Source organism: Dermacentor silvarum, chromosome 1 (genome assembly GCF_013339745.2).
Source record: "Dermacentor silvarum isolate Dsil-2018 chromosome 1, BIME_Dsil_1.4, whole genome shotgun sequence".
In the NCBI taxonomy this organism is placed as follows: Eukaryota; Metazoa; Arthropoda; class Arachnida; order Ixodida; family Ixodidae; genus Dermacentor; species Dermacentor silvarum.
The window spans coordinates 187258681-187277814 of NC_051154.1; the positions used below are offsets into that span (position 1 = coordinate 187258681).

The 19134-nt window shown below is 43.4% G+C and overlaps 1 protein-coding gene across 1 annotated transcript; it reads right to left on the bottom strand.

Annotated features, from left to right (window-relative positions):
- Nucleotides 1–2249: 2249 nt before the first annotated feature.
- LOC119436525 (protein catecholamines up-like) lies at nucleotides 2250–15545 on the bottom strand. Its single transcript, XM_037703394.2, has 3 exons — nucleotides 14462–15545; nucleotides 11187–11398; nucleotides 2250–4342 (listed from the first exon to the last, which is right to left on the bottom strand). The coding sequence occupies exons 1-3, from the start codon at nucleotides 15381–15383 to the stop codon at nucleotides 4091–4093; spliced, it is 1386 nt and encodes a 461-aa protein (XP_037559322.1). The 5' UTR covers nucleotides 15384–15545; the 3' UTR covers nucleotides 2250–4090.
- Nucleotides 15546–19134: the final 3589 nt, after the last annotated feature.

The window sequence follows — 19134 nt, forward strand, 5'->3', positions numbered from 1 at the left end:
ATGTAGCATGTATTGAGCAACAGAAAGCTGTATCGGGAATTTTTCATGTTGCTCTACAATTTTCTCATTAACATTTTTTCTCATAATAATTCAGAAGTTGATTAATTACGACTAATTATCTAATTAGGCAGAATGAAAAAAAAATTGAGTGTCTCCAAGTGACGGCAAACATCACCTTGGTTCGGTCCAGCTACATGGCTTTTGCATGTTTTTAATGTTTGGCCCAATTTACGTGAAACACCCTGTATATTGTTCCCTTCCTTGTTGTGCAAGGGTGGTGCTGACCTTGTGACCAATGTTTGACTCATTTTGCTCCTGTAACCACTACTGATTAATTGTAATTGCAGCATTGATTAATCAGAAGGGTAATCAATCACCTAGCCCATTTCCCATTGTCAACTTAACAGGTGACAGGGGGAAAATGTCAAAATTTTGTTTAAGAAAATTTCTGCCATGTGCACGTAAGTACATGTACTTAGTTATTTGCCATGTGCACATACATTCATCAGCATATACAATTAGACTCGTTAAAACCCATTTCACGAGTCTGAATATCATAGAAAAATAAAATCAGTTCTTGAAATTTCTGACAAAGGGTGTACTTTAAAAAATAAGGTAGCTTAATATGGCATGCTACTGGACACAAGACAGGCATTTTTTAAACTTTTCTGCAGAAATCAGTTTGTGTTTTTGCAAAACAGTGCAACTGCCTCTGTATAAAACATTACCAGAGGTTTGTCAGGTTATGTACATGAAAGTAAGTGGTCACTGTAAATACCAATCAGACACAGCACTGTTATGAGCAGAAGTACCGAGAATGCTCAAGCACCAGCTAGCATTACCATGCTATCTACTAGTGGGCCACCTGGCTTTGAGGATACAAGAGACTGCATGATGTATAATACCCTGCTGGGCTGTTTAACGTTCTCCTCTGTAATATAATGCCTCTGGTGCAATGTGCTACAATTGGACATATTGGCTCCTACATAGCAGACAACAATGATGTCTGCCACTGGAGCAGTAGCTCACCCAATGCTTCAGTTAGAGCAGTGGGAGAATAAGCACACTTGAAAGCATGCATGGGGGAACAGTGAGCCATTAACAGATGTTGGAGAGATGTGCCTCAATCCTATTCACATTTCCTTGGGATTTTTTGTCTATAACAGTATCAATGATAGCTGTGTGCATTTGTATGGGCCCAACAGATTTTAAAGTAACAGCTACCAGAGAACTAGCTCATAATTGAAAGTGAGAAACAAAAGCCGCAGGCAAAGTGCCATTACCAATCTTGTTAGACATGAGGCATCACAGGCCGCCAATGTGTAATCTTTTCTTCACTTTCTACAGGTGAAATTAATCTCCACTACTTTGTGTATGTGTGTATGTAAGCTTTATGTTAATTTATCCAAACGCTGCCTCTGACATATGCTTCCGACATGTAAAAAAGTTAATCCCAATCGGTTATTTTCTTTTCTCTCAGAGATGGTGGTGGCAGACCGTCCAAAACTCCATAGTGATTTGCACGTGCTCCTCTTTTTGTAATATGATGCAGCCAGAACATGACATTTACCCCACATGCGTGTTATTGAGACGGCTTTGAAGATATTTGCACTGAAGAAAAATGTGCTCAATTTACTGCAAGATGTGCAGCACAAATCTTGGCCTCAACCCTGGCGAATGCACCTAGCACTATGACACCACAGTCAAGTACCCCCAATCACCCGCCGCAGTAGTTCAGCGACTATGGCATTGCGGTGCCGAGCTTGAGGGTTCGATCCCATCTGCAGTAGCCGCATACCGATGGGGGTGAAATGCAAATTTGCTTGTGTGCTTAGATTTAGATGCACGTTAAAGAAACCCAGGGGGTCAAAATTCATCTGGGAAGCCCTCCACTTCAGCATGCCTCATAATCAAATGTTTTCAAAACAGTTGATGTTTTATTTACCAAAGCCTCATAATCAAATGTTTTCAAAACAGTTGATGTTTTATGTACCAAAACCTTAGGTACATAAAACCTCAGCATTTATTTGCTTTTTATAACTACTGCAGAAATAAATCACTTCTTGCAAGGTGGTGCACAGTAGTGGCATTTCTGCACAGCAGCCGACAAACATGAAATAACTCCCGACCAGAATGACTGCAAAGTGGGAAAACATTAATAACTGTAAAGGACCAAGAATCCCTTCACTGGATTTCAAACCAGCCAGTTACTCTGCATTAATAAAGACCATTAGCTTGGTCAGCGAAGATACCTTGAAACTGTACTTTATTCACTTCCAATTCACATCAGCACCTTCTCCACTGACATATTACAAGGCCATAACAAAAAATACAGGAAATCACCATATCATAGCTAGCCTTGGACACAGAGATCCACTGTTAGAGGAAACATGAGAGCATGGCATGAGCTGAATACTCCTGCTGAATGCCATCGCCACAGAGCAAAGACCATATGCTTTCATGTTCCCTACGAAAATGGATCCCTGTGTACATTTCAGCACTTTCTCAACCACACAATTCTAGCAGCAAGGCAATGTGCAGACATCATGGGCTAACATTAAATGCTTTGCCCTGTATTCAGAACAACTTTTCAGGCAGAGGCACATAAGTTGCTAGCAAATCTAGTTTCTGCTCTAATTATCATGCAAGGCCTTTTATTGCCAGAATGCAAATAAGTGTTGCAAAAACATGCCAGCATTACCAACTCTGAAAGATTTCAGCACAAATCATAAAGTATCTTATATTTGGTATTGGCACTGGTAAGTGGCATAAATTGCACAAATTTACCAATGCTGCAGTTTTTTTCTTCTCTCATTTTGGTCTCTTTTTATGATCTTGAGTGTCTGGTAAATGCAACTCCCTGGCAGTTAACATCACCAATGCCTCGAGTATAGTGATATCGGTTTATGCAAAAAAGCAAACAAAAAAGAGCTTGGACATTGGTCCTGACAAGTACAGTTAAGTCCAATTATTACACCGGAATGAGCGAGCAACACATGTCAACATACGAAAAGCTGCCGATATCAACAACAATGTACAATGTTCATGTAGATGCACATAGGAACCGCAGATACATTTTAGGAAACGATAGGAGGGATAAGAGTTGCAGTACATTACACCATGTTACATTCAATCATGCTGCAGTTCAGAATAGACTACACCCAGCCAGCTATCACACAAAACAATTCTCTGTGCAAGTGCTGAAAAGTTTAGAATAGCTAAACTTCAGCACCCCTAAGTTAAATTTACTATATATTATCACATTTTTGCTAGTATCAGTAAAAAAAAAAGAAAAAAAAAAGGGATGGTATAACACACAACTGGGCTAGTTGGCTCAAAGCTATCAATATATAAAGGCACAACACGCAACACAAGGCAGGCACTCCCCCCCAAAAAAGTTGATTAAAATGACTGTGGATGTTTACACTCAACACAGAATGCTACGTAAAAGATATTCCGGGCCTTATGGCACGCAAATTCCCTACATCATAAATAATAACAGTACACATCGTTAACACTTTAATCCTGCTTCACAGAAGTAAATGCTACCCGAGTTTTCATTATTTGCAATGATATCTTTGTATGAATAAAAATCACAAAACAATATAGAAGAAAATGTCCTGTACAGCTATCTGTACCTACTGTACCAGCGTAAATAACTAGTTATTTTAATAAACCTTACTGTCAATAAGGTGTCATTCTTCCTCTTTTTGTGTGTGTGTGTGTGTGTGTACATCAGTTGCACCATTCATTTGATAAACTATATGACATTGTGCCATGTTCAAATGAACTTGTCATCAGCTCACCATGACCAACTGTCCCAGCCCGCCTGCATCCATTGAAATGCTTAGAATTCTTATACAATGCCATTCAATAAATAATGTGTGATTACTGTAAATAAGGCAAGTTTCAGACCAATGCTTTACACTTGTGCAACAGAAGCGATTCTAACTGTAACATTAGGAAACATAACACAGTTCACACGCAACAATGGCTCCCTCCCATCCCAACACCTATCCAAGCAAAATGCAACATCCAGCCGTGTGACAAAATTATTTTGTGCACTTTGGTTTTTCCCTCCAGCTATGCTTTACTCAAACTGGGTGAGTAGCGCCATCATGGACACACCAAGCAGCAGTGCAAATATCTCTTTGACTGACTGCCACAGCCGTGTGTTCTCCAGCAGCTCAGGAATGACTGAGACGGTGGCAATGTAGATAAACCCACCAGCAGTGAAGGGCAGCACCCATAGATTGGCGCTGCTGCTAACCCCATCAGCAATGAGGCTGCACAGTGTGCCACTAAGGCAGCCCACTGCTGTCACCAGCTGCATGCACATAGCCTGCAAAATAGGAGGCAACCTAGTTAAGGCACACACTCTAATTCTACAAATCTTGTAAAGTGCCATAAATCTTACAATAATGCATTTCAACTTCAGTCAATTGGAAGTTTTACGTTTGGTGTACTCAAAGTTAGGGGACGCAAATCGCTGAGCGTGCAAAAGAATATGAAAAGGTATACAGGAGAGCGTAAGTGGGGCGTGGGGCATTGGGTACACAAAGACACTGGGGTGCGCTATTTCTAAAACTCTAATGTTTTCATTGGAAAAGAAACTTTCAAGGAGACTTGACATAAGATAAAAAACGCACGGACATTGGGCAGATTATCGAAGTGTTGTGTGTTGTCTCACCACTTAACAGTTTGGACTTCTACAATGTGAGTACTGATGATTACATTTTAGGCATTACTATTTAGTGTGAATAATCTTTTTATTAGTTAAAATGTGATAATAAAAACGATAATAGCGTTTAAAACAATCAAGGTCTTGCTTGGTCCTTTCTACCATAAAAGAAAGTTAATAAATAAAAATAAAGCACACTATATTATTGAAATACGACGTGGTAATACGTCCACATACCAGGATTTGCAGAACTTTCAAGCAAACCTCTTGAAATACGGGCATAGCCTATCACACTGTGCATAAGATGTGCAGTGCACTAGATGACGAGGTTTACATTTCAGACCACTGCTACCACTGGCGTGCAAGTGCATTGTCAGACGGCATTTTGAAAATTTCATGGGTCTTCTTTTATTTGTTGTAAAAAAGGACCACATAAGGCCTAGGTTGCTCTAAACGCTGTTATTGATAATTTCTTGACACTTTCCACAACTTTTGCAATGATGCATTTAAAAAAGATAAGTTAATTAAAAGTTTGCTAATTAAACCTAAATATTTACTTTAGCAAAATGAGAAAAATACTCATGACTAGTATAAACAATACTCATCAACATACAGTGATTGCCGTTAGCATAAAGCAATACATTATTTTTAATTTTTGGCAACATTTAGTTGGAGTAGCAGGTGTGTATTTGTGTGTGTGTCTGTATTAGTGCATGTGTGCGTGCGTGTTATCTTAAGGCTTTAAGACAGCTCAGGGACATAATTGCTTTCCGAATCAGTTCTTATTGCTGAGTGGAAGAGCAATTTTTTGTTTACATGTCACTGTTAGATCCCAGAAGCAGTACATCCATGTATGTGGACAAAGTAACCATCTCCTCATGTTTGATATAGTAAAGACTATTTTTGTTTATACAGTCGAACCCGGATATATCGAATCTGAAGGGGATCATAAAAAAGTTGGATATATAGGTAATTCGATATATAAAATAAACATTTTATACAAACATTTTCAAGAACATTTTACAGCTGTTCGTGATACACCATAATTCATTATACGTGGGCTTGATATATCCAGCTTCGACTGTATAAATAGAGATGACGATGCAACCTTGTGTTGTTGCTTAGCATGTTGACACTGCATCTTCGATCTTTCATGTAATTTCACAATATTCGAAGCGCACTTTACGGTTCCTTTTCGTCTGTGATGACACAACAGCCTACATCATTTTCTCAAAGGCTGTCTGCAAGAATATAATTAAACCACTTTCACGTAGTTCTGCATGCATCTGACATCATATGATGTCCAGGGTGGAAATGCTACGTAATTGCTTCATAGACACTTCTGAGGAGGAATGAAGGCAATGTGCAATACAATGCACAAGGGGTCTCGAGAGCATGCATGCACACAAACGCAAGGTGTTTTTTCAGACTGAACAGAATTTTTAAAAATTGCCCCTGCCAGATAGCACAATTCTAATCTTCAAACTGGATTGCTTGAAGAGGCAGACATTATTTTGCACAATAAACTGAAGTGCATAATTGACTGACTAACATTATTTCACAACCGAAGTTTTTAACTGATGTAAGTAGTAAGTAAATCAAGTCAGTAAAATCGATGCCTTGCTACATTATATCAAAATTTTGTTACCTTGAAATTAGACCTTTTATGCAAATGAGCACAGTCGCCAACAGATTGTTCTTACATAAAAGGGGCCGCAAGATTTTTCCAATTATCAGGCAATTGGAAACAACAAATTTCAATGCGAAAAAAAACAACACATTTTGTTGAATTTGAGAGTCGGCGACCAAAGATACGGTTTCGTGCTGTTTCAACAATATCTTCACATCGGCTGTACAAAGCGAAGTCTGCAAAGCTTTCGCGTCCACTCCGCTGCCGCAACTGATAGTGTCGCCTACAGAGGGACGGCGCTATCATGAAAAGCAGAAGCAGAGGGGAGCGAATGCTTCATCTGCCTCCTTATTTGAAAACGTCTCTAAAACTCTGAATTACGAGACCTCCAGCACTAATGCATGGGAAGAAAGCACATATGATCACAACGGCCATCTCGGCTATCAGCTTTGCATCCACTGCTGATTACTCCAAGACAGGATGAAAGTCATGTGAAGTATGGCCAGGCTAACGGAGAAGACGCGCACCCTCCCTCAATTGCGTCTTCAAAACTCAAGATTACGCAACCTCCACTACTAAACACAGGTGAAGACAGTGCACATGATGCCATGCCATCACAGAACACCCACTCTTTGCACACGTGGCAGATTACCTTCAAAACAGGGTGCGCAGGCTGCGTATGTGCTCAGCCGCGCTGACAGCCATGCGCAGCCAACGCATGAAAACCTACGTCCCCTCGCGCGCACTTGATTGCGTTCCCGCGAGCTCACTCCGCTAGCCCCCTTTCCCCTTACTCACGCAGGAAGACAGCGCTCATCAAGCCATCCTTCTTGGCTTACCCTCGCACGCTTTACCTCACATCCAAAGCATACAGTGCAAGGGGCACGATAGGATCTTATCACACTTCACACCAACTTGTGTCTATTGGAAAATTTCGTAGCAACCTGACCGAAATTAAAGCTGGCGTCCCCCAAGGTTCAATTTTAAGTCCGTTATTATTTAACTTATATTTCAAGCATTTATCTAATGTTGTGAACGTCAACTTAGTATGCTGATGACTAAAGGCCGGATCTTTAGGCATTAAAGAAGCGCGTTTTAGGCACCAAAAATATGCAGGCAAAACGTTTTAGGCCTGCAACGTCATAAATATAGGCACAATAAATCTTTACATAAATGCAAATAATTTCAAACGATGATGTGCGCGGCCTATATCTACGATAGGAAAACAAGAAATGTTATTGTCTATGATGGCACAAAGGCGCCAACAGTTGAACATAGCCGTGCAATTGTCCCATAACACTGCGGGACTAATGACGATCAATTAATTGGCTTCATTCAATAAGCACACTGCTCGATCATAATCATGTTCAATGGCCACTGTACTCGAGCGTCGCATATAGTGAAACAGGCACGAAAAAGAACACTTGAAAGCTGGGAATACGGATTAAAAAAAACGATACTTTATGTCTGCCTGACGCAATTCAATTAAGACAAAACAAAAACAGACAAATAACAAATGCAAGAGAGACTACGATTTATTAAGAAATTAGCATGTTCTTACATGAAGACTGTTAGCAACTCTTCGCAATTTTCTCATATACAATGACATTATCCAAATTGTACAGGCCGGACGTCCCAACACTGCCAAATACATTTCCGCCCATTTGAAGGAATATGTTTGGAGAGCACGCGGAACGTAGTCTAAGAATCACTTTCAAGATTGTGGAAACAATAGCAAACTACCACCTTCTCCAGATTTTTGGATTCAAAATTGTGCCTCTTGTCACTGAGAATGATCTTGTACGTTGAGAAGGAACGCCCGACGGCAGTGAACACCTTAAGTAAATTACAAGCAAAACAAAAGCCGCGTGTACATCACATTTTCTTTCTTTTGCTCTTCACTCTCCTTTCCCCTGACGGCTCTCCGCGGTTTCGCATTCGTCAACCGCTCGCGCAATGTCAGCGCGGCGGCGTATGCTGGCCGGCACGTCCCATTTCAATGCTGCTAGCAGTTGTTTTCCGGGAGTTGGTTGAACTAAAGGACTAGGTTGAACCCCATAGAGTTCCGAACAGTCTATGTTGCCCGGTAACATGAATAACGGTCTCTAACTGCACTCGAAAGCGAAACTTGAGGCTAAATAGTGTTCATATAGGCGCCGATATTGAAAATAGGCATTTATAGGCATTTAGGCACAAACGCCAAAATAGGCATTTATAGGCACTATAAAAACACTCTAAAAGCCCTTCTTAACCTCTAATTTATGTTCATATATCAAAGTGAGGTGATAGGAGCGCAAGGAACAAAAAAGGCATTTGCCTAAAGTCCGGTCTCTACTGATGACACTGTCCTTGTTTCATATGCTCAAAGTTACACTGACACCATCTCTTCTTTACAAATGGCAACAAAAGTTATGGACTAGTTTCGGAATAATGTAGTTGATATCAATGCGTCCAAAACTCAACTAATCTGTTTCCACAACCCTGTGAAGCAAGTTACCCTATCGTCCCCATTATATTTGCACACATCACATTGCAATCCCTGTTCGTGTGACCCTGTGCAATACGCTCGTTCAATTAAATACCTTGGTGTTTTTTTTTGACAATGATTTATCCTGGAATTCTCCTTTTGCACGTATTTGTCAAAAACTTCGCACAGTGTCTTGTGTTTTGTATAATATTAAATTTTACATGCCACTGTCTGTCCAAAAGCTTGTAGTACATGCCTTATGCTACAGTGTAATCCGGTTTGGGATATCTACATATGGTCATGGCGCTCAACATTTGGTAAACCGGGTCAATTCCGTCCTTCGTGGTATTCTGAAGCATGTTGCATATGATGTCTCCCCCAAATCTGATGTGTTCAAAACTTTGTCTTTACCTGATTTCACATCTTTGCTGCTAGAAACTGTAGTCTTAAAGCATTTTTGGATAAGCCAGTATAAAATTCCTTATGTTCCTGTTCGTTGCCTGAGACCAAAGAATCCTTATGTTACACCCCACTGTAAGACGAGATACGGTCAAAGACTCCGTAACTATTACGTCCCCGCAATGCTTAATTCACTTCCGCAAAGCATACAAGACGTGAAGACGAAATGTGGTCTTATAAAGGCTCTTAGACACATTAATGCGTGATCAGAAGCCTGTCGTGTTTTTTAAAGCGAAGCTTTGTACCTCTACCAGCCAAGGGTTCTGTCGTGTCCGTCGTTGTAATCAAAAAACGATCCCGACAAACCGCTAACCATTGCAGGTATAGCAGTATAGCTTACTTGAATTCAGGCATTCAGCGTACAACTAAGCACTCGTTTTCGCAAGAAAAACCACAAAAACAAGCTTCAAAGTGATGAGCAAACATGATGGATGATAAGGGCTGCGGGCAAACAACGGAAACAGGCGGTCCGTAAGATTAGATTGCAGCTGTTGCAAAGCTTATGCAGCTGCTTGAAAGAGGGTTGACGTCATTCGAAACCCTTCCAGCCTAGTAACTGCTTCGGTTCATTTTCTAGACTACCCCACTATGGGGTAGTCTAGTAGTGTATATCACACCGATCATAAAGCAGTAGTGAACATTGTTGTGAAGTAAATAATAATAAAGGCCGTGGTTAAAGTTACGTTGTAGTGTGTGAAATATCAAGTGCGCCGCAGTCACCGTGAGGGTGGCGTAAAACGCTTCGCTTTCCAACCACCTTCACAGGGTGAATTGGCGGGCAATTTTTTTATTTTTTTTTTCACTGTTGTCTACAAGCTAACGTGTTATTGATGGCTCTGTCGCTGTCTGCCAGGCACTGCCGTTCAAGCCCACTGCGGCTTTGGTAGGCCCGATTCTTGCATTGTACTATACTCAAGTCATCAACAAAGTATTATTATTATTATTATTATTATACAGAACATGACGCTGCCCCGCTTCGGCAGTCAATCTTGGTCACGTGGAACGCGATTTGAGAAGTGCGTTTGCGAGCAGCTGCTTGTATTTAACTATCTGACCATCTGCCTCCACGGAAGCTTCCATTTATTGTCTTGTATTTCTTCGGGGCAAGAGTGAAATTTCGTTATATATTGAGATTGTGTGTAAACACACTTCGTTATATTGAGGTTCTAAAGACATGGTGTTCTATGGGCAAGAAGTTATAAAAAGTTATATACTTCGTTATACAGAGAATTTCGTTATAGTGAAGTTCTTTATATTGCGGTTTAACTGTACACTCTTTATAGTATTGCAGTTTAACTTTACCAAGAATTTTGTTCGATTGAAGTTTTTTACATCAAGGTTCAACCGTACAGCACATATTGCAATCTGCTAATTGTAGCCGGTGAGTGTGGAATATCCACTCGGAATGAACTCTGAGGATGACACCAGTTTCAGAACATCTATCATGTGGCTATAAACATGATGCACATGTTTATGGTTGCACAATGTTTTTGAGCATGCTTCTGCCCCGTAATGTGCAAAAATGCTACCGTTCATTCACATATGAAGCTAAAGTAGAAACAGAAGGCTTCTAGTCTGCCCATTTCCCTGCTATCAATGCAAATCAAATTGCATCTCAACATAGAGATGTCATGATTGGAGGGATTATTTTTGTTCCTTGCTGTCGTCATCTTGTGTTGTAAGCATGACTGCAAATTGAGGAGGAAATGGCTCAAATTTGACATGAATGCCTTAGTGTCACCATGGTTCAAGCAGTATTGTGAACGAGTTAAAACCTCAAAAACATACATGGAGCAAGACAAAATCTACAGCTTTGTACAGAAATCTTAGGGACATGGTCGGCACGACAGTCAGCGAGAAAAAAAAAAAAAAGAACAATTCATTGTTGTACGCTGGAAAGTTGCATGCTCTGCACCAATAGTGAACTACACAATAAATATTTTCCTTACTTTGCGTTTGCTGTAGCCTGACTGCACCAGGATTGCAAAATCTCCAATTTCATGTGGGACCTCGTGCAGGAGGATTGTCACTGTAGATATAAAGCCTGCTGTGTTGCCAGCAATGTACGATGCACCTATGGCCAGGCCATCCGTGAAATTGTGAGTAAAATCAGCAGCCAAGTTCAGGTAGGCAGCTACTTTGATGTCTGATGGCCGTTTCTCTGGAGAATATAAATGCAGCAGTCGGTTATATAACACTTTTGCAAATAAATGCTGAACCAGTATCCCATTAAACCCCAAACATGATACAAATACCTTCCCAAAAAATTTGTAAAGCTTGGAAAACTTTAACACATTTCATGCCTATAATGATTCCCTAATGCACTGAGACTATCTACAGAAGGGTGCACTCATGAACTAGTTGGCGATTTAATCATGGTAAAGAAGCAGCACGAAGGTGGGACAACAGCAACAAACAACAGCACTTGTGCCTTGTGTCCTTAAGCTGTTACCCTATGTTTGGATTATTTCTTAGCCACGAGATTATGTGTTATACATGCTGTTGGTTGTAAAGTGACCACCATAATCAACACAAACACGTGATAGAAACAGTAACGACAATTATGCTTTTTGATGCCTTAATGTTAATGTGCATTGTTATATAATTATGATTCTGGACATTCATGACAAAAAGGTACTGTGGTAAGTTCATGTTCACTGCAAACCTAAGCCAGGTACACCTGCCTTACAAATATAACTTCTCTGTCATAGTGATGTTCATTACATGATGGCACACATACCAATAGTTTCATACAAGTTAGCAGATCACAGCAAAATAACTGAAAATTGATTTCATCAACATTTTCATTATCCCACTAGCTACATCATCAGTTTTCACTGATGCATAAAAATTACCTTGATGCATTTACTCACAAAGACCACTGATATATTAAGCTAGATTCACACAACGGGACAAATCTCTTAATCAGTCCGCAGACGAGTGTTATGTGGCTGAGCTACAATGAATTGTGCCACAAGCAGCGCTCAGCGGCTTTCTTTAGTGCGAAGCCATTCGGCGGAACTAAGCCCCGCCATGCCTGTCCGCATACTGCACCGGCGATCCCCCCCATTGTGTGAATCCAGCTTTAAGACACTGTTTCAGTGCTCTCAATGTCACAGTCATAATATAAAGGTGTGAAAGTTATTTTCTGCAGTTTCTAATGGTTTCTTCTTTCTGCACACAGTTTCAGCCACAAATTCATTTTGACAGCTTTGACAGTACATTTTGACAAGCTTTAAGAAAATCTTTTAATGTTCTGTAAGTCAAACAGCTTTCATTCTGTAATTTCCCCATTTATTAAGAAAGTTGACTGTTATTTGCAGTTATGTTACTTACTGCTCGATTTCCTTCTGTAATAATGTCTACGTAGCAATGCAGGACATGGCTGAGACAAGAGGAAAGAGAAATATGAGCCTGGCATTAACGTCTGTCATTCAGGCCTTTGATAATTTTCGCAGGTCGTTTCCAAATTAACGGAACAATGTTAGCTTCAATTGGCTGTTAAAATATGTCCCATGCACCTAGCTCCTTGGTTCACCCTCATTTTAACCCATTTAAACCTGATTGTTTAAATGGTTTAAAGATGGCTGTAGAAAACTTAAAAATGGCCGTAGACAACTTAAACATATTTGTACTTCCTTGCCTAATCCCTTGTCAGGGTAATCCTTGCCGGGGTGAAGACTCTTGATACCAGTATAACTTTATGCATATTAATAAAAATTTTTGTCTGTTGACTTTCTTCCCTTTATATTGATGTCATGATTGGCAATTCAGATATTATATTAATTAATAGCTTATCTGACTGCACAAATTCAATGTGTTGTCAAGTGGCCCCTCCGCATTTTAGCATGTTCTCTTGGTCAATGAAAATCTAGGATGTCAATGATTCTTAAAAATATTGGGGTTTTACATGCCAAAATGAAAATATGATTATGAGGTACGCTGTAATGGGGGACTCCAGATTAATTTTGGCCACCTGAGGTTCTTCAATATGCACCCCATGCCTAGTGTGCAAACATTTTTTAATTTCGCCCCCATCAAAATTTGATCCCGTGTCGTTGAGCTTAGCGGCACAACGCCAAGGCCACTATGCTACCACAGCAGGTATGTCAATCAATCTATGTAAAATTATGCTCATATTTTTTATGAGCCATATTTGCCATTATGCCATATTTCTTTAGCTCTTTTGCACTGTCCGTCTAGTGAAACAGTACATTACAAAGGTTTTACTTGCCAGTTGCACTTTTCAACATAACAGGCATTGCAAGTACAATCCAGTGCAGTACAGTGCTTCCCCCCGTCTTTCAACAGAACAATGACTAAATCACCTTCCTCTATGCTAGTGTCTCTTCAATGTTCTGATTAGTTATGCTGGAAAGTTTTGTGCCCTTGCCAGTCTTTCTCACATGCGATGGCTTCTGGCTTAGCCCATGCATTGTGCAATGTTTGTATGAAATATATGACCCCTCTTTTCACACGCAATAAAACCTTGATCCAACTCATCTAGCAGATCCTCTATTGCATTATGGTGACAGGTCAGAAACTTAGTGCCAACGTTCCTCATAGGGTACATGTATACATGAACCAGCGAACAGTCCTGTCCAATTCTCATTCCTAGCCACATCTCTGTCTTTGCCTTGCTCATTCACTGCCACGGTGTGAACCTCCTCACTCCATTAGGGGAAGGGGTTGTTCTTGGCTGCGGCAAACACCCAAGGGGATAGCAAGACATTTCTTTTGAACATGAGGTCAATATAATTCCTCCCCTAATCATTTTTCTGTCCTCTGTATTACTATGTGTGTATGTTCATGCTATGAGCTGTGATTCTCATCCCAGCATTTGCCAACCTTGCCATTTACTGACTTTGACATCTTTAGAAAAGGCCCCCCATACTTGCATTGAAGTACTTGGAACACTATCCATGTTATTGTTATATTGTTGCTTTTATCCTTCAGTGTGCAATGAATAGTAAATTTAGATCTTCAGGGCAGTCTCACACTCTTTATAGGCCTTAAAATAGCCATGCCAAAGATAAACGCTCTCGAGCAAAGTAGTACATGCAAGCAATATTTCAAAGCTACAGTGTGAACACAAGAACAGAAGGCGTGAAGGTGGACAGACATCGCTTTCGCTCCCACTCCCACTGAAGCACACAAGTTTCTAATTGTTCCAGACGTGCATCTTGCCAGCAATATGGCACAAGCACGGGAGTGGGACACTCACCCCCATCAGCAGTACTCTTTTTGTCCATCGCTGTGCTCTCTAGTTTGGCTTTCTTTCTGTGCACCAGAGCGGCGGAAACCTCGTTCTTGGCATCCTCCGCGCCACTGGACTCTCCGTCACACTTTCCAGTGGGCCTTGTGTCAGCTTCGCCTGTTCCCGACGGAACCCGGTCGTCGGCACGATGCTCCTCGTGAACATGCTCGTGAGCGTGTTCATGGCTATGACTGTGGCCACCCTTAATCATGCGCACAAATTTTTCAACCATGAGGAAAGCGAGAATACCGGCAAGCACCCACAGGCCGACGCTCATGTCATGAGGCCCGTGAGCATGGTCGTGACTGTGGGAATGGCTGTGGGCATGACTGCCATGGCTATGGCCGTGACCTGTGTGTGCAGTACCGGAGACCTCTTCACTGCTGTGCGGCATCAGCGCGTGTGGAATGAGGTGGAGGAACGCATCGCCAAGCAAGCCCCCCGAGGCGAAGCTGAGGAGAACCTTGAGCAGCGACTCATGGCCAGAGCGCGAGTCGATAGGAATGAAAAATAAGATCAGAAACGGTGCGACACTAATCAGCAGTGTGGAACCGAGAGCGCGGCCCCAAATAAAAGCAGTCTCTTCGAATGATCGGATCGGTTTCTTCTTGGGAGCGGCCGATGCATGGGAATGAGGAGACGATGCTACGTGTCCATGGGAATGATGGTGTGCCTCACTGCCAGCTGCAGCAGCTGCGACGTGCGGGTCGTTGGCTACGCGTGAGTACTTGAACGCTGCAGGTTCGTGGCCGTGTTCGTGGTCATGGTCGTGATCATGGTCGTGGTCATGATCGTGGTCACTGTGGTAGTGGGCCCCTGCTAGCCGAAGTTCGGCACTGACTAGCGCGACAAGCGTTACTAACAATGCACTACTACTTCGAAACAACATGTCTCTCGTTTGTGGATGCGTCTTCACTAAAGAAACTTGCGGAGCGCCCACTACAAGAGCATGCTATCTAAACTAGTTTACAAAAGGGAGACTTCGCTGCACTCCTCGGCTAGGCGGGCATTACAACCTACAACTCTTTGCCGACGTGTTTTTAAATGAAGGCAACGATCATCGGCCCCCTGGCGGCTTTGTAAAATGCACCAAAATAAAACAATTGTTAATTATATTTGTCTAATATTAGGTATTAATTTTGCTAATATTTTAGTGTATTATTCCGTTACTATAACTCACATTTACACGTTTCATTCATTATATAGATTGTTTATGCAAAAAAAAAAAAAACTTACAAACGTCAGTAAAACCACGACCTAAGCAAAAAAAAAAAAAAAAGAATAAGAAGAAAGAAAAGAGAAGATAAAAAATGTCAGCCCTTCACTGGGTGGAGATGGAAGACCAGTGAAGCTGTGCTATGGTGGGAATTATGCATTTCCAATTATGACTTTTAAGATGTGATGGTGTAATTGGTTATTTTAACTATTAAAGAATGAGAAATATATATGATCCGGTGGTTTTCATTTATTTAGTGACCACAGGGACCATGGCCTTATGGTCGCTACGGCACACCGCCATACGGCAAAGGTTGGCACCATGGAGGAAGGAAAAAAACTAACAAAAACTAACAAAACTACCTCCATGGTTGGCACGTTCTTCCTAAACACGTCACCAACGCCGCGCGCATTCGGTGCGAACGCGGGAAAAACGCCGCCGCCGTCGACAACAGTTGTGCGCGTTGTTTGTGTGAGCGCACACAACCGCTGTCAAAACGCTGGCTACGTGACGGAAAGGCCATAAACGCCGTTGTCGTAGGGAGAGGCGGGCGAGAGCCCAGAGAGAGTCGGCGGCAGAGCTAGGCCGGCAGGGCTGCGCGCATGCGCCGCAGTGGGAGAGCGGGCACGCACAGTAGTAGTAGTAGTAGTAGTAGTAGTAGTAGTAGTAGTAGTAGTAGTAGTAGAGGTTGAGGAAAAGAGAAAAGATGCATGTTTCTGAAGCCCTTGACCCTTTTCGCGGTGCTCTCGTGGGTGCTGCAATGTTTGAGCGCGTGGTGACGCGTCCATTGCTTGCCTCAGCCGCCTCCGCGTCATGCTCAGGCACATTGATTCAAATGTGCGCCTATTCACTCACACGTTGGCGATAGGGTGGGCGTAAGTTTTCGTGCGAGTAAGGGTGGATGTGTGTAGATAACGTGCGGGAAACTTACTATGCCAGTAAGTGGCACTACTTTATTTTGTAACGAGCGGTACTCACTCCCAAGTGCCGACGTTCCGGAGTTGAAGTCCTTTCTTCGGAGATTAGCTATACAGCGCAGGCGGATGAATTATATTTTTTTATCCTTGAGGAAAGCCGTGCATCGCGAAGGGCGGCAACACAGGCAGTCCTTATGCAGCAGCTGCGACACAGGTTGATTTTATTCATTAATATGTGAATCACTATTTTTGTAGCCAACTACCACACACGTATTCCCTTTATCGTTACACATTTTGCAGTATGAATTGGGCACAGTGCATTAGCGCACACCCAGTTGCATTTTCGACAGCTGATCGCACAATAGCAGGGTTGAAGTAGTAATGGTTTCGTATTCGGTGCGCATTTGCTGAGGCAACGTATGGCGCGCTGCCGAAAGCGCCATCTCGTTCCTCTAGAGTAAACTGCTCCGCGAAAAGGGTCGAGCACGGCTCAATATCTGAGGGGCAGGGAAAGGGGGATAGAAAGTAGGAAAAGTGGAAGAAGGGGAGGGAGAGGGTAGTCGTCATCGTCTCAGGCAGGGTGCCTGAGACGTCTCAGGCAGTCCGACGTTATCGGCGCGCGGGCCAGCATCGTTCGCGGCCAGCAACGCTACGCCGGTTGCGCTGCGCCAGCTGTTTATTTCAGAGCATGCGCAGAATGATCCCAAGCCCGCGCGCCGCTTTGAACGGCTGTCTGCATGGAGGCTGTCTGCATTTTATTGCGATAGCAATTATATGGACACTTCCACCGGATTTCTGCCGTCGGCGTCGCCGTCGCCGTGAGGTTCCGTATAGATAAAATCTTCGCCGCGCGCCGTATGCCCGAGCGGAAGCGTGCGGGCACGCACGCTGTCACGGAGAGCGAACGCACTCAATCTCCCACGCGCAAGCAAGGAAGCGGGAAGCGAGCGCCGGAGGGAGCGGGGGGGGGGGGGGGGGGCGCACTTCTACTCTGCCAACAACCGCGCGCGTCGCTGGCCCGCACCGTCTCTTACACACGGCTCTGACCTTTATGCGCTGTGCATTCGCCGCTCAGTTTCCGTTGAAGCGATAGACCGCACGTAACTTCGCCCGCTGCGGCGTATATGCGCTTGCTGCCAGCGTTTTGACAGTCGTTGTCTGCAGTCATTCAGTGTGATCTATTCATGTTTGTTTGTGCGCGCTCACACCCCAGTTAGTAATAGTCGGGCCACATTTTCCAACGCACGCTACACATGCAATGCTGCCCGGATCGGCAGTGCAGCGCTACAGGTGTGTCCCTTCGCACGCGCTGCCCACGGGAAGCGCTTCTCATCAACACCACCGTTTCACACGCACCTTCTCGTGGTCATCGAGTCTCTCTTCATGTCGGTCTACTTACGCCGCAGCACACCTGCTTACTTAATCAGCTCATGTTTACTACAATTCATATTGCTACTAAAGCCGCTCACCTTACTTCGTATGACATTGCTGTGTTGCTATCGCATTCATTGCTTCGCCCTTAGGGCGAAACTGTGACATTTTTTCTTACCTCCATGGCTCTGCGACCGTCGGCGAAGCGGCGTGGGCGCCTTTATTTCTTCGCGCGAAATGCATTGTAGGTTGGCGCAGTCGGCGCGACCAACGCGAGCAGGAGCCAATTCAGCGCCGGGCCCGTCGGGGCACGTCGGAAGCCGGCGGTTACGTTGGTTGCGCCGGGGGTTCGTTTTCGCCAACGTGACGTAGCGCGCGCGCGCTCGCGTTACGTCTGACTATAAACGGCCCTCAACCAGTCGGAGCCAGCATCGAATCGGCAAGGTAGCAGAGTACGACCTTGAATACCCTGCTGGAACTGCGGGCTGGGAAGAGCAGGTCCGTGCTGGAGGCTGAAGGGAGGCCCATGCGGCGTAGTTGAGCCACCATGGTGGTTCGGTGTTAGTTGAGTGCGGGGCAGAAACATAGGAGGTGCTCTAGTGTTTAGTCAGCCCCGCACTGTGTGCAGGACCCGCACACGCACAGTCTAGGGTGCCTCGATGCCCTCCTCGCCCACCGCTCCCCTTCCACTGGGAAGTCGCGTTTGCTCTCCGCCGTGCATTCGCTGCCCGTGAAAGCGCGCGTCGACGATTTCATCGCCATTGGACGTCATACGGAACCTCATGGCGACGCCGACAGGAGAAATCCGCTTGGAGTGTCCATATAATTGCTATCGCAATAAAATTACGCTAAACCCATGCACTGTGGTGATGGCTTTAAGAAATATTTGCTCCTTGCGGAGGTCGATGCTACGTGGCCTTAATTTTGAGGCCCAATTTTGATGTTCAGCGCGCAGACGACAGTGCTACACTGCAACCTGCAGGGAGCGGAGAATCCTTGAGGTCGCGGTAAATGCTTGCGCGTGAATGAGATGTGAGATTCATGTTTGGTCTTTCTGTTTTTCCATTTTTAAGTCAACGTACTCGTATGCACAATACGTACAGTACGAGCACTACCCCTGTGCTTAGTCGTAAAAT

Coding starts and splice junctions, on each gene's coding strand:
- LOC119436525 (XM_037703394.2), bottom strand. CDS start 15,383: ATGTTGTTTCGAAGTAGTAGTGCATTGTTAGTAACGCTTGTCGCGCTA. Junction 11,399..14,461: donor AAAGAGTACTGCTGATGGGG/GTGAGTGTCCCA, acceptor TATATTCTCCAG/AGAAACGGCCATCAGACATC. Junction 4,343..11,186: donor CAGGCTACAGCAAACGCAAA/GTAAGGAAAATA, acceptor CCTATTTTGCAG/GCTATGTGCATGCAGCTGGT.